This window comes from Acipenser ruthenus, chromosome 7 (assembly GCF_902713425.1).
Source record: "Acipenser ruthenus chromosome 7, fAciRut3.2 maternal haplotype, whole genome shotgun sequence".
NCBI lineage: Eukaryota > Metazoa > Chordata > Actinopteri > Acipenseriformes > Acipenseridae > Acipenser > Acipenser ruthenus.
Genome location: NC_081195.1, coordinates 66,470,750 through 66,486,510, shown reverse-complemented (window position 1 = coordinate 66,486,510; position 15,761 = coordinate 66,470,750). Strand labels below are relative to the sequence as shown.

Sequence of the window (15,761 nt, the reverse complement as noted above, 5' to 3'; positions counted from 1 at the left end):
AAAAAAGTCTAGAAAATGCTGGATTGTTATTGAACATTCTTAGAGAGTATAAAAGGGTTAGGCATCATCATCTGAAACCCTCCGCTACAAAACTTGGTTTAAAGCGCAACTGGACCTTCCAACACATCAACAATCGAATTACACATCACAATCTACTTCAGAATGGTTAAAGAAGAAGAAAATCAAGGTTCTGGAATGGCCTAGTCAAAGTCCTAATCTAAATCCGATTGAGAATCTTTGGTATGAGTAGAAGAAGGCTGTGCACAAGAGAAGTCCTTGGAATTTGAATGAACTGAAACAATTTTTGTGTTGAAGAATGGTCAAAAATCACAAAGGAATTATGCCATAAGCTCATTGACAAATATCCTAATCGTTTAAAAGAGGTCATTATTGATAAAGGTGCCTCAACTAGCTATTCATTTCATTTTCCTTGTCAGGGTATGAATACTTTTGAATTAGCATTGCAAAAATAAATAATTGTAGACATCTATTTCTTGTAACTTTTCTTCCTCATCTACAAAAGCAAAACTTTTGCTACAAAAGAGTTTACCTGTAATTATTTATTTTCGAGAAATTATTTGTAGAAATTCATACATTTCCATTGGGGTATGTAAACTTTTGACTACAACTCTATGTATATATATATATATATATATATATATATATATATATATATTAGTGGCGAACCTTGTTTCCCTCAAGCAGGGGCTTCTCACTTTTTCAACATATATTTAGTTAGATGGGACTTTAAAGTCCTGTCAGTCCTTTAAGAACGCTACACCCAGACATTGAAAACGTTTGAGGAAGTTGAGAAATCTTTGACCTCAAATGTCAAAACATGTTTACACTCACTTGTATAACAATACAGCTGATATAATATTTATAACAGGAGGCATAGTGATGATGTATAACTAAAGGAAGGGGCCCTAACAAGATGGGGAAATGCAGCATCTCCAAGCATTCCTTCTAGTCTCATTAAAACGACCTGTGTGTCACATCATTACATAAACTGCTTTAATTTCGTCAATGGGCTATGTAATAATAAAAGTGCAGTAACAGAGTGTCCATGTTGAATACCCAGGACAGCTTGGTGGTGCAGTGACTGGGCTAGCTCACCACCAAGCATGGTTTCCACTTAGCTCCCAGTGAAGTCAGTCCGAATCCCAAGACTAGCGCACAATTTAACAAAGCTGTCAGGCACAGCGAGCTATCTCTTGAAAGAAAATTAGCGTTTACCAAAACCAACACAAAAAAGAGCTAGGTGAATCATTTTCAAATTTGCAAGGCAAACCATTTCAGACATTCTGAAAAGAAAATATGCCTATTAAAAACAACAACATGGAGAAAACAATGTCTAATAACGAAGAAAACAATCTATAATAATAAGAAAACAATCTCTAGTAATGTTCCGGTCCCAGGGGCCGGCGGATTGGACAGGCTGTGCTGTGATGCTGATATCTGCTATAGGGTTTCTTCAGGTCAACACACTGGTGTTAAAGTGATTTCTCACTTTGTAATTTCTGGTCTCCACAATGTCCCCACTCTGATAAGCATGCTTGTATCAGCCTGTAATTGTGTCTGCGTCCTCATGAGTATATATAAACAGAGCTCCACTGAGAGATCCCAGCATTGTCATAATCAGAACACAATGAGAAGGATGTTTTTTTGTTGTGATCATGACAATGTTGTCGTGTTGGGAGCTCTCGGTGGAGCTCTGTTTATTTGTATGCATGTCTGTACATGAAGAGGACACTTGTGTGTGTGTGTGTTTCAGACAGCCGGTCACAGCTCAGCCCAGCAGGGGGCTGGATGCACTGATGGATGTGCTGGGGGAAAACGAGGCTCTGCAGCTGTTCTTTGAAGGTAAGAAAGACCTTTGGAATGAATTACAATAATATACACAGCCTGGCCACTTTATTAGGACCTGCACCTTATATCGGGTTGGGCCATCGTTTGCCCTGATCAATGCCTTCACACAGTGTGGCACAGACTCTACAAGATTCCTTAAGCGTGGTTACAATTATTTATTAAGACCTGTGCTTAATACTGGGTTGGGCCATCGTTTGCCCAAATCACAGCCTTGACATGGCATAGACTCCACAAGGTTTCTCAAGTGATCAATTCAACATTCAATATTTCGTGCAATTGGTACACGAACCACTGCTCATCCCGAATATACCCAATTGGAATCAGATCCAGGGATGGGTACATGTTGACAGCAACCATCGCCATCAGGGTACACGTGCAGCACTGTCGGGTGGACTAGATCCGCAATGATGCTTCAGTAAACTATGCCATTCTTCTGACTACCAGTCATGGGACCCAGGGTATACCAGGAGAACATGCCCCACACCAGGGTATACCAGGAGAACATGCCCCACACCAGGGTACACCAGGAGAACATGCCCCACACCAGGGCATACCAGGAGAACATGCCCCACACCAGGGCATACCAGGAGAACATGTCCCACACCAGGGTATACCAGGAGAACATGCCCCACACCAGGGCAACGCCAAATCCAATTGGGTTCAAATACAGTGGCCAGGCAGTGCATGTATTAGAAAAATATAAAAGCACCATTTGTTCTGTAGCATTCCTAGTAAAGCCCAGAGTCCCAGTAAACACAGTCTGTGATGCCCTGGCACTTTGTTCAGTGAAGTTGCTCCCAATGTGTGTGTTTTTATTTTTAGAAACAGATTTTTTTTTCTTCTAGAGATTTATAGCAATAATCTTACCCTGTCATACTTCCACACTCAGGGGTGAATAATGTCCCATGCAGCAAAAGACATTTAGAGCTGTTATGGGAATTGCTTTAAGAGCCTGTTCCCTTAAACGTAACAAACACAAAACATAGCAGCCTGATAACAACACCTAGAGCAATATCATTAATATGGAGGACATTCTATAAGTTTGAATTTCGTTCAGTAAATATTTGTCGGGTTACTGTTACCATTGCAGAGGTCAAAATATGTATCGCTAAATAGCCACTGAATGCTCAATAAAGCATTACTGAAGCACATGCAGGTTAGTCTAGGTTATGCTAATGGGCAATATTGTTTTGCAAGCCTTGCTTATTACCTTATTATCATGATCCACAATGTGGCTGTAAAATAAAACACTTCAAGTAATATACAGCAGCCCACAAGGCTTTGGCACAGAGCATTGGTACAGCAGCAGGACCACTATACAGAATGTGCCTTGTAGTAAATATTGAGCTCAGGGTGTTGTCTCATGGGAAAGAAAAGCCACAAGCTACAACTTTCATTACACATACACTGCTGTGAAAAAGTCTTGGACATGTTACATTTTTCTTTTATGAGCATCAATAATTTACTCAAAGCCTCCACTAGTGTTTCTACTATTATAACAACCTTGACTTGCATAAAGAAGGAAAAACATTGAGTGAAATAGCTTGCATCACTCGATTTTCAAGGTGTGGTATCTGAAGCATAATCAACAAGTACAGAGAAACATCATCTGTAATTGACAAGCCCAGGACTGGAAGACCCAAAAAGCTGTCTAACAAGGACGAGCGATACTTGAAGATAATATCCTTAAGGAATAGAAAGGAGACAAGCGTTGAATTGACAACAGAACTGGCAGAAGGCACAGGGTGTCATTGTCCATCAAATCAACAGTACGATGGGGATGGGGGATGGGTGCTCACTGACCTTCAGTTCTCCTGACCTGTACTGCGTTGAGGGAGAAAACTTGGGGAGAAAAAGGTCATAAAATAATTTGGCGGCCTAAACTGAAAAAAAGATGAAAAATGTAATATACACACATACCTATTGTTTCCTGTTCCAGATAGAGAGAGACCAGCTCGCTCACTGAACAGATGTGCAATAGAAGCTCAGAGAAGATCACTGGATAATGTGTTTTTCTACAGAATGGCATGCAATACTTACAGCACATTAAACACCACTTGTACCTGGGCTGGAAGCAGGCTATTCAAATGGCACACTGCAGTGTGCAGTCAGGCAGCTACAGGATAAGATCATTAGCCTCTCGCGGTATAGTAAATGAAAAGGCTTTATAGGGTTGTAGCAAGACTATAACACCCTATTAGTAGAAATGTATGTGTTTTTTGTAGTTTCATTTTCAAATAAATGCTTTTGATGGATATGGCTGAGTTCCGGAAACTGAAAATGAATGTTCAGCTGTGCTTTATTAACAGCTTTTCTTTCTAGTTTCGATCCTGGTTCTGCCTTTTCCTGTTGCAGAGTTGTCAGTTCTAGCTGTAGATTACATTATACAATATCCCTGTTTTCTCACTGAGTCATTTCTGCTCTTCATTCTGAAGTTTTGCATCACCTAGAATGTTAGGATTGAGACATAATAAGAAAAAAAAAAAACTATATGAACACAATTTTATTTAACATCATGTAATCAAAGAAACTACAAAATGATCTCGCAAAAGAGTTTCAAAAGTCATAATAGTAGTATAATGTTTTCAATTACTGTCAGTTAAGGACAGTATATTGAAAACTACAAAGCGTTATGTAATTCAAGATGTTAACGTAACATTATTCAGCAGGTTTCCTTTGACTTTAAAAAGCAGAATTTGTTAATTCTATAGGGTGATGCCAAACCTTTGGTCATAGCTGTAGAACTGCGAGCTATTACATGTACAGAGCTGTTAGAGCCATAGTGTTTCCATTATCAGTACAAGGCTAGCTGGTCATAAAAGGATTATCCAGCAACGAAATGAAGTGTAAATGATGTGTAAATGATGTCACACTGGCATACTGGCAGCCTTTGACACAAAAAAGCAAACTGCAGTTTCAAAAGTGGGACAGAAATAACAAAATGCACAGAGTGCTGTGGTTTATTAATATGGGATAATTAGACAGACAGACACTACAGCACACCCGCAAACTAACCATTCTATCAGAAGCACAACCTTCCTATATGAAGTGAGGGGTTTGAAAAATGATCGCTTGGGGAGCACAGGCTTTCTCTCTCCACTGACACGTACACGTTTTTGCTGGAATAGTTAGTACCATGAGTCTGGTACATACTGGCTCTAACTGCAAACACCAATAGAGAGTGGTGGAGAATCCACACATTAAAACATGTAGAAATTAAGTACAGTATATGCCGGTTATTAGCAACTCTTAAGACAACTTTCGGTTATTAACAACATTTCCACGGGAACCAATCCCATCCCATGGATTTCGGATATTAGCAACTGTCTGCAGCTTAATGACAACTTTTTTTTTACAATGTCTATGGCTAGTCACCAACACGAATACATCGCGCGCACGCATCGCACCATCTATTTATGCGTTCACGGAGATCATTCTGCACGCACCCTCAGTTTTCATAAAGCAGCTGTACATTTATTGAGTCTGAGTGTCGTCTGTCATCATGGCTTCAAAACGTGTAGACCTTTCTATAGCCGATAAAATTCGGATTATGGAGGCACTATGTGAACCCGGTGCTAAACAATTACAGGTAGCTGAAAAGCTTGGCATCTCAAAATCTGTTGGAGCACGCATTTTGAAATTGGCCACAAAGCTGCACGCAAAATTGAGAGCGATTTACAGCTGGAGGTGGCGAATCATAAAAAACAAACCACATTGGACAGCTACTTCTTTTAAAATGATGCTTCTGTATTAAATGTAAGTCCTGTATAAAGGGTTGCCAACTTTCCATTTTTCCAACAATGCGAGCGAAGTGAAGGGGGTGTGGCGGGGAATGCAAGCTAAGCGCGGGGAGGGGTGTGTGTGTGGTTTTTAAATAATAATTCTCAAAAATCGCATGCCGCTAAGCAGTGAATGGAAAAATAATGCAGAATACACTTCAGTGTAGTTCTCAAACTTAACGGACCAATAATAACAGAAAAAAAAAATGTTTGAACAGTGAGTAAGCAAGATTCGCAAGAACCAGACTTTTGCTGTCCAGTCAGTGGTTCTTAATTCTTACTGTACGCTGTACAAATTCCCTTAAAACCAGCTGAGAGAGTGTGAAAAGTGTTTAGTGTTAAGTTTAGTAAGTCTACAACACTACTGGGCAAGTGATCATACTCTGTTTTGTAATATAAAAGCAGCTGCTTCCCACAGGTAATAATGAAACCATCTTTCTGGAAATTTACTCCAAACAGCCCCAGCAAAGAAGCCCTTGTAGTTGGCACACAGAGCAGCCAATAGAAATCCTGTACTGCAATAAGTAAATCACTTCATCTAAGCTTAACTATTTGGGTCACCCGTGGAGTGATATGAGCTGATTGTAAAAAGAAAATGAAATAATATCGTTTGTGTTTCAAATTCCATTCCTAACTGCTGCCACATTCCTCTCACTATCAATAACGGTTTCCAAAGAGCAGACAGAACTGCACTCTGGGAGGGTTATCTGGTCATGATCCATAGCCTTGTTTTTTTTGCAGTTAAAAAAGGATAAAGTTTCAGTTTGTTTATCTTTATTGTCATTCACAAGAGAGGTTAATAAAGAGATTTTAACCAAATTAATAGTGTTTGAATTAAGCGCAACCCTATTAAACCATGAAATAGCCCCTTAGATCCAATACAGGTTTGGAAGCATGCCACTCAGATATACCAACCAGCTGTCCAATCAGCACTATTATGGGTTAATTCCTAACATATACAACAAGAATGATCCCGAAAACAAGGCTGGCTCTCCCGAACAGGAGTGGAAAATGCTGATACGAAGCATTCCTTTGGCATTATATATGGACTGGCCATAAAATTGAAAAATGTAAATTAAGAAAATCTCCTAATCAGCAGTGTACTTTATGCAGATTTGTGTCGCCATGTGATCCACTAGACTTGTGAGGGGACTCTGGTAAAGGCACTCTGAGTGGAGTGCAGGATGCGCCCTATGGCCTGGAGGTCGTCGGTTCGAGCCCAGGCTATTCTATTGCCTACTGTGGATGGGAGCTCCCAGGGGGCGGCGAACAATACGCCGAGCATCGCCCGGGGGGAGGGAGGGTTAGGCCGGCCAGGGTGTCCTCGGCTCACCGTGCACCAGCAACCCCTGTAGTCTGGCCAGGCGCCTGCGGGCTTGCCTGTAAGCTGCCTGAGAGCTGCGTTGTCCTCCGACGCTGTATCTCTTGGGTGGCTGCATGGTGAGTCCGCAGTGTGAAAAAAAGCAGTCGGCTGACGGCACATGCTTAGGAGAACAGCGTGTGTTTGTCTTTGCCGCTCCCGAGTCACTGCAGGGGTGGTAGCGGTGAGCTGAGCCTAAAAATAATTGATATGCCAAATTGGGAGAAAATAATAAAATAATTGTCGATTACTAAATTAAAAAAAAAAAGAAAAAAAAGCTGTGTGCAACTATTCAGCAACAATCATGTGAAAGCAGAAAGACCTCAGTGACTTCATTAGACGTGGTAGTGGGTGCCTGTGGAAGGAGGCCAGCCCCTGTTTCAGGAAGTCTTTGCTTCAAAGTTGACTGCTTTCTCACATTCCGTCTAGGGCATGATGTCACCAGTGTCCTGGAGAGCCCCGTGGTGGACACCAGCATGCTGGAGCGGTATCTTAGCAACGACATTGACCCGGCAACCTTGTGAGTCAATGAGCATTTCTACTATTGCAATAGCCAAATCAATAAATACAGTATATTGCAGTATTGGTATGCAAGATAACATTAGATAACATAACAACACCGATGTAGAAAACAGACCCTCGGTTTTACAATTGAAGAGATGGTGTTACTTATACTGCGCCCCCTTATGTTTTTACAACTATTATTATTAGTTTATTTAGCAGACACCTTTATCCAAGGCAACTTACAGAGACTAGGGTGGTGGAACAATGCATCAGCTGCAGAGACGGAGCACAAGGAGGTTAAGTGACCTGCTCAAGATCACACAGCGAGTCAGTGAGTGAGCCGGGATTTGAACCACTGGACCGCACAGCCATCTATAATAACTAGAAATGAACGACAGGTCTTTAAAAATGTGCTTGCCACCCCTGTAAAAATCATTGCTTCTTTCAGCTTTACAATTCTATTTGAACTCCTCACTGAAGCTGAAGTTATCATTCTGATGTGTATTTGAAACTTTGCCCTGGAGTAAAAGCTTAGTGAATCTGGGCCTTGGAGTCCATAGATAAAGGCAATGATAATAAGTAATATGCATAAAGTGTATGTTCTTATAATCCGTGTATTCCTTTTTTTTTATTTTCTCATTAGAATGGTTGCCGGAGGTGGAGTTGATAAGTAGGTTCATTTTTGTCATCTTGTTCAAATTTTATATATTATTACAATGTCTTATAATCAGATTAACTAAAACATTCCGTCATAGGCCCATACTGTATATTTGAACTCTTTGAATTAGAGATATTTATTGTTTTTCAGATTGTAAGTACTTTCCAGAGCTCCTTTATACAGTATGAATTCTACTTGCCTTTCTTTAGACGTAGTGGCAGAAGATATCCAATACAGACAAAACGAAGCCCGTGCTGAAGCTGGGAGAGAAGCATTTGGGCAGGAAATGCTTGTTTGAATTTATTTTAAATAAATGCATATGCTAACCACAGGCTGTGTATAAAGCAAGAATAGTATTGTAGACACATAATAGCATTTACTGAAAGTAACCAGACCATGTTTTCATTGTATCTCTACTGATCCAGTTGGTCTTGTCTTTAACAAAACGTATTATGAAAGAAAATATTATGGAGATCGTACTATACTACTGTATAGTAATGCTGTATTTTATTTGTTTTTGAAAAAATACATAAATGATGTTTGCATTGGAAACAGTGTCACCTGGTGGACTACTGTTTGTAACTGTTTGTAACTAACTATTAATTGAGAGTAGGATTGTATCAGGATCACAGTTTTATACAAACTTCTCCCATCTCGTAAACTGTTTTGTGATGTCAGCAGATATATTTTTGAGTGCTGCAGTTATGTTATCTCTTATGTTATGTTGCCGTTAATTATTTGACTTGGCAAGGTGGATAAACTGATCTTGAGCAGCCTGTCTCACTGATTTCTCTGTCCAGGATGTTACCAGACTCTCCTCCTGACTCTGGCTCTGAAGCCTGCTCACCTCCACAGATACCAGGTTTGTCATTCTCTCCACTCTGCTCTGATTTCTCATGGTTTCTGGTGATTGATGACGCTTGTTTAACAGCTCTTTCCATTTCCACTCCATTCCCCTGGCAGACATGCACAACAGTTGTTTGTGGGCCACTGGCCAGCCCCCCCAGGTGCCGTTCAACCCTGCAATGGACTCCAGCAGTGCATCGTGTCGCTTTAAAGAGGGGGTTCTAGGCAGGCACCCCAGCGTACCCCAGCAATTCATGGGGCTGCCGAGCAGCTATGTGAATCCTAGTGCCTCTCCCGCTACTGACTGCCTCAGCACCGCCTCATCCAGCTGCTTGGGCACTGCCTACCCTTACCTGCCTCCAAGGCCTAGTCATCACCCAGGGTAAGCAGGTCTCTACGAAGCACATTTGATAGGGTTGTGCTGAGTAACAGGTGTAAATGAGTATGTTTGACGAATCAGAACTTTGCCAAACAAGAGTAATTCACAAATGGCAAGTTTTTTGCTTCTTGCATGTTTTTTGGGGACATTTACCTGCACACTTCCATTGGTAAAAAATACACATTTGGACTTTGGAATTAAATTAAAGCACTGTTTAAGTATTATGGCTCTGATTAGAAGAACATTTGTGAGTTAGGAGCCATAATTTAAAACAAGTGCAACTTAACTGCAGGTTGGAGCAGATAATGTACTGTTATGAATTGGTTATAGATGGTATAATACTGTTAACATGATCGCATTCTTTTCAGAATGTTTTTGCCTTTTAAATTGTTTTAAGATATGGGTCTATAAGATCCATATAAGTTACATATATTTAAAAAGTTCTATATATGATTGAATTCGACCCTAGGCAGTTTACTTCTCTGTCTCGCCTGTGGAATAAGCTACCTTTGTATTTTCCTTCATTTCACTCAGTTCACACCATCTCTCTAGCTGAGCTTGTAAATGACCCTGTCACTTTATTGTACAGAGCTGTGTTACCGGAAACCAAAAAGAGGAAACACTCCGACTCCTTCGAAGGGAGTGTGGACCAGTGTGTGTGGAACACTGCTGGCAGGCCAAAAGGCTCCTTCGGTAAGTGTGTGTGCAACAGGGATGGACAAAAACATGTGGAACACCTTTCTATAACACTGTCAACAGGGTGTAGGGCCACCAGGGGGAGCCAGATCAGCACAATCACATGCAAGGGGTGCAATTATTCTGGAGGCAACAGAAAAATACATTACTGAGTCACCAACACCTTGGAGGTCAACCATCCACTTCAGGGATGGACATAAGACTCCTACTGTGTAGAAGTCTCACTCATTCCAGGTTTTACTCTGAGCTTGATGAGCCACAGTGTATTATTAAGGTGTGTCTTATTAAACTACTAGTAAAACCAGGAGTGGATTAAACTGCTGTGCAATGGGAATCTTAGTTGCATCCCTGCACTTTGTGACCTTGTCTGCCCTGGCTTAGTTTTTGAGAGCTGACTCCGCAGTAGAGGCATACATTTCTATATAGGTCATATACTAGCTAGAAACAAATGTCACGCACAGCTTTCAGAACGGTCCCCAGCTCTATATGCTGTCTAATTTTCTTGAAGTTGCAGTTAAATGGAAGATTAACCCGGGACTCATTGTGTGTTGCAGCAGTGAATGGCGAGCAGTGTGCAGATGCATCTGGCTATGATAGCGATGGACAGAACGGCAGCTCAGGGGCGGGAGGTTATCAGTCTTTAACCTGGACCATGTACCATCCGGGCCAGTGGACAGTCCTGTGCAACTGCAACTGTGAGAGCCTGTGAGTATGCGAGATGGGGAGAAGCCCAGTGCCAGGGAGGGTCCCGTTGTCACGTCTTTACCAGGTGCTGGTATAACCCAGCCTCTGTCTGACTCCAGCTGTGTAACCATGGCAGTGCAATCGCCTCGAGCTGCGTGCAGGCTTCCCAGACACGCCCCCTAGCCAATCAGGACCTCCCGATCAGCTCAGCACCGGGGGAGCCTTCCTGCTCAATTAGTTGCCTCCTGTTACACGTCCCAGCTGCTTTCATAAAGGCACACATCCCGCAAGATCCTCCCTGTCACAGTGCTATATACACTTACATTAGTGTCGGGTAATTTACACAGTAGCAAAATGCATAGGTTTACGAATTTTTAAAATGTTTTTCAATCATAAGCACAACTTGCTTTTGCTTTCCTGTTTGCATTGCTGAAGAGCTTGATCATGGCGGATAAACGGTTAGGGCACACAACGGATTACTGTAATACAAAAACAATATATAAAAATATTTCGAAAGAATATTGTTTATAAATATTGCAGCTTGCCACCGATCCTAATAAGGCTGACACCGATATCAGAGAAAAGGTCTGTATTTAAAGGTACAGTACTTTTAGTACAGTTTAGATGTATCCTCTGTTACACTGTAACCAAGGCTGTAAAACCTATTCCCGTACTTCTGTTTGCACTTGCTTTATTATCAGTTGTTCTCCTTTTTTCTGTTCAAGGTCTTTTATTTATTTGACTTCAGGTACTATTGTAATTCAAACAAACTTATTTTTGCAATAAAGCTGTGTGACCCACAGCACAAGTACTAGGTTGACCTACAGCAACAAGAAGCGTCTGGTTTCCCAGTGGCAGTCTCATGAGAGGTCATTGTAAAGGCAATAAGCACAATTGATAAAGGGCGACACAGCAGCTTGTCAGCTGATTATTGATGTTGCTGCCTTAGTGTTGTGACTCAGTGCTTCTTAGTTAGAATGTCAAACATTTACACATTCCACACAGAATGCTTCCGGTAATCATTGAACTAAACTGAATCACTATGCTAGTTATGAACTTATCTTCAAAGTACAGGTACATTAACCACACACAGTTACACTGTAATATGCTAATATTTACTGCATTCAGTTAGCACACAATTCTCAGATTGTGAGAGTGGAAGAGTTTACAATTGCTGTAAGTGCATGTGTTAAAGAATGTAACATAAGCATAATTACAGTGTAGTTCATCTGCCTTTATTTTGAAGTGTACTCAACTTATGTTACACTATAAGCAATAACTGTAGGTGTAAATAACTTGAATCCACTGCTGTCTGAACTTGGTATTCATACAGGAGCATTTCTAGAATGTTTGTAATTCTAAAACAATCACATGTAATGTAGTACAGCCATACTGAATACATTACACCATTAGAAATACACTGAATGTTGGTCAGTTCTCTGTGAATGGTATTGTCTCTGAACCCAGTAAAGACGTCCTGATTAAACACTTGCTTATCTTCCCAGACCTGCTCCGGGTTACCATGTAGACACAGACAAGGGGTTTAATTACTCCACCCTTGATGAGGCCTTTGTGTGCCAGAAGAAGAACCACTTCCAGGTGACAGTGCACATTGGAATGATGGGGAACCCCACGTATTTCAAGACGCCACTCGGGCTGAAACCCATTGAGAAGTTTTACGTGAAAGTTTTTGGCATCAAGGTGAGTAAAATTTGAGTCTCTGTTTTTCTGGTACCCAACCCTAACCCCATCCCCAACTCCAACCTCATTGTTAAACCCATCTCTAACCCCAACCCCATCCCTAAATCCACCCCTAACCCAATCCCGTACCCCAAACTCATCCCCAACCCTAACCTCATCCCTAGCCCCAACCCAGCCCTAACCCCATCCCTCACCCTAACCCCATCCCTAAATCAACCCCTAACCCCAACCCCATCCCTAACCCTATCCCTATCCCATACCCCAACCCCATCCCTATCCCCAACCCCATCCCTAACCCCAGCCTCAATCTAACCCCAGCCTCATCCTTAACCCAAACCTCAATCTAACCCCAACCCCATCCAAAAACCCAAACCTCAATCTAACCCCAACCTCATCCTTAATCCAAACTGTTACCCCAACCCCAACCCTATGTCTTCTAACCCCATCCTTAACCCTAACCCAATCCCGTACTCCAAACTCATCCCTAACCCTAACCCCATCTCGACCCCAACCCCATCCCTAAATCTACCCCGAACCCTAACCCCATCCCTAACCCTATCCCGTTCCCCAACCCCAACCCCAGCTCTAACCCAAACCCCATCCCATTTAATATATGTACTGCTCTGTAATTACAGTACAGAGTACAGTATCTTTATCACCATTACCGTTTAGACCCCAAGTGATTTTATAAAAACCCTTTACATTCACTGATATAGATATTATGGAATGTGTAAATTCCTGAAAGATTCTCTGTTAAGGAGGTTTTGCTCACCTTTGATTCAGATGTTGCCAGTTATCACAATGGTGCTTTAGTTTAGGGGTTTCAAAGATTTTCTTAAAGGGAAAGTGTAATTTTAACATTTCTGTATTTCCTTCCAATTCCAGGTCGACGCTCCAGATCACATAATAACTATTGAACAGTCACAGTCGGATAGAAGCAAAAAGCCATTTCTACCAGTCAAGTAAGAAATGCTAACTCACATAAAAAAAAAAACCTCTTATCTTTTCATACTTTTAATCTATATTTGCGTTTGCTGTTCCCAAATCAGATCTGTTGTTATCTGACACAGACTGCACCCTGCTAGTAAATTGTATGTTCATTGTGGTATTTAGAAACACATTTGGTGTTTATATAAAATGCTATTCTTAATAACCAGACACGAGGAGAATGATATCTGCAGTTTTAAGGCAGATACTGTAGGTTGCATTGAATCACCTTTAATACCAGGCATGCTGCACATGCTTGCTTTCTGCAATGCGTGACCGCTGTCTGACCTTTCAGAGTGAGCCTTCCTGGGGACAAGGTCACCAAGGTAACGCTGGGGAGGCTGCACTTCAGTGAGACAACAACAAACAACATGAGGAAGAAGGGTAAGCCCAACCCAGACCAGAGGTGAGTGACTAAACCATTCAGCGGAAGTGCTGAAGTTAGACACCGGCTCAGTGTAGCTCCGGGTCGAGTGTTCTGGTCTATCCAGGGTGGAATTCATGTCCAAAGACACCGGCTCAGTGTAGCTGAAAGAGACCGGGTCGAGTGTTCTGGTCTATCCAGGGTGGAATTCATGTCGTCACCAGAAGATAAAACATTAGTTGATGATCACTCTTTATTTTTAAAAGGTACAGGTTTAATATCATATTAACACATTGGCTTCATTTTTCTATTAATCGGTACTTAACATAGTGTGATGGAGAAGGGAGGTGTGTAAAGGGCAGGTCACTAATGTGGAACTGGGAGAGTGCTGGCTTGCTAAAGTAATGGGCAGTGTTGGGTGATGCACTGCGCTACAGATTGTGACTCTGTCAGCGTGGCTGTAGAGGTTAAAAGCTCTATAACCACACCTGCAGGAGAGGCTGACTCTTTTGCATAGTGGTTAAGACGCTCACTTGCTCATAATTATTTTTTTATTCGTTTATAAATAGGTTACAAGAAATGATCTAACCATTAACAAAATAGAACCATATTTAGTAACATGTTACAATTTAGTTGTTGGTGAACCTATTTAAATGTAAGCAAATGCTATCTGCCTTGTTACTACATGTCTGTATTTTGAAGTGTATCGTAGATTTCTGTATCTTGTACTGTACTACTATGTAACTTCAGTACTGTAATGATGCTCTTCTCTTTCTCCGGTAGGTACTTCATGTTGGTTGTTGGGCTGTATGCTGCACTGCAGGACCAAAACTACCTGGTCGTTGCTCACATGTCTGAAAGAATCATAGTAAGGGTAGGTAGAGCTGTTTGAACCTTTGATTTCTACATACTTTGTTTTGAGCCTTATAAAGCATGCCAAGGCCTCTCGTGAACAAGTGGGAAGTCTGATCTGGCCTTGCCATTGCAGGCATCTAACCCGGGGCAGTTTGAGAATGACACGGACCAGCTGTGGCAGCGAGGACACACTCCGGAGTCCGTGGTTTGCCACGGCCGGGTGGGAATCAACACAGACTCGCCGGACGAGGCGCTGGTTGTGTGTGGGAATATGAAAGTCATGGGGACAGTCATGCACCCTTCGGACATGAGAGCCAAGCGGAACATCCAGGAGGTAGGCAGCGTGGACTCTTACACCCCTCTCAGAGAGACAGCTGACATGCATCCAGGAGGTAGGCAGCGTGGACTCTTACACCCCTCTCAGAGAGACAGCTGACATGCATCCAGGAGGTAGGCAGCGTGGACTCTTACACCCCTCTCAGAGAGGCAGCTGACATGCATCCAGGAGGTAGGCAGCGTGGACTCTTACACCCCTCTCAGAGAGGCAGCCGACATGCATCCAGGAGGTAGGCAGCGTGGACTCTTACACCCCTCTCAGAGAGGCAGCCGACATGCATCCAGGAGGTAGGCAGCGTGGACTCTTACACCCCTCTCAGAGAGACAGCTGACATGCATCCAGGAGGTAGGCAGCGTGGACTCTTACACCCCTCTCAGAGAGACAGCTGACATGCATCCAGGAGGTAGGCAGCGTGGACTCTTACACCCCTCTCAGAGAGACAGCTGACATGCATCCAGGAGGTAGGCAGCGTGGACTCTTACACCCCTCTCAGAGAGACAGCTGACATGCATCCAGGAGGTAGGCAGCGTGGACTCTTACACCCCTCTCAGAGAGACAGCTGACATGCATCCAGGAGGTAGGCAGCGTGGACTCTTACACCCCTCTCAGAGAGACAGCTGACATGCATCCAGGAGGTAGGCAGCGTGGACTCTTACACCCCTCTCAGAGAGACAGCTGACATGCATCCAGGAGGTAGGCAGCGTGGACTCTTACACCCCTCTCAGAGAGACAGCTGACATGC

General features: G+C 42.4%; 1 protein-coding gene across 1 annotated transcript in view; it reads left to right on the top strand.

Moving 5' to 3' along the window:
• LOC117415290 (myelin regulatory factor-like protein) overlaps positions 1–15,761 on the top strand; it is a 28,788-nt gene that overhangs the window by 2,938 nt on the left and 10,089 nt on the right. Inside the window, exons 2-13 of the mRNA XM_034025432.3 lie at positions 1,775–1,863; positions 7,438–7,528; positions 8,156–8,182; positions 8,971–9,032; positions 9,134–9,398; positions 9,985–10,088; positions 10,646–10,796; positions 12,281–12,476; positions 13,362–13,438; positions 13,759–13,869; positions 14,611–14,701; positions 14,816–15,016. Of these exons, the coding sequence (XP_033881323.3) occupies positions 1,818–1,863; positions 7,438–7,528; positions 8,156–8,182; positions 8,971–9,032; positions 9,134–9,398; positions 9,985–10,088; positions 10,646–10,796; positions 12,281–12,476; positions 13,362–13,438; positions 13,759–13,869; positions 14,611–14,701; positions 14,816–15,016 (1,422 nt within the window). The 5' untranslated portion in view covers positions 1,775–1,817. The remainder of the gene's footprint in view (positions 1–1,774; positions 1,864–7,437; positions 7,529–8,155; positions 8,183–8,970; positions 9,033–9,133; positions 9,399–9,984; positions 10,089–10,645; positions 10,797–12,280; positions 12,477–13,361; positions 13,439–13,758; positions 13,870–14,610; positions 14,702–14,815; positions 15,017–15,761) is intronic.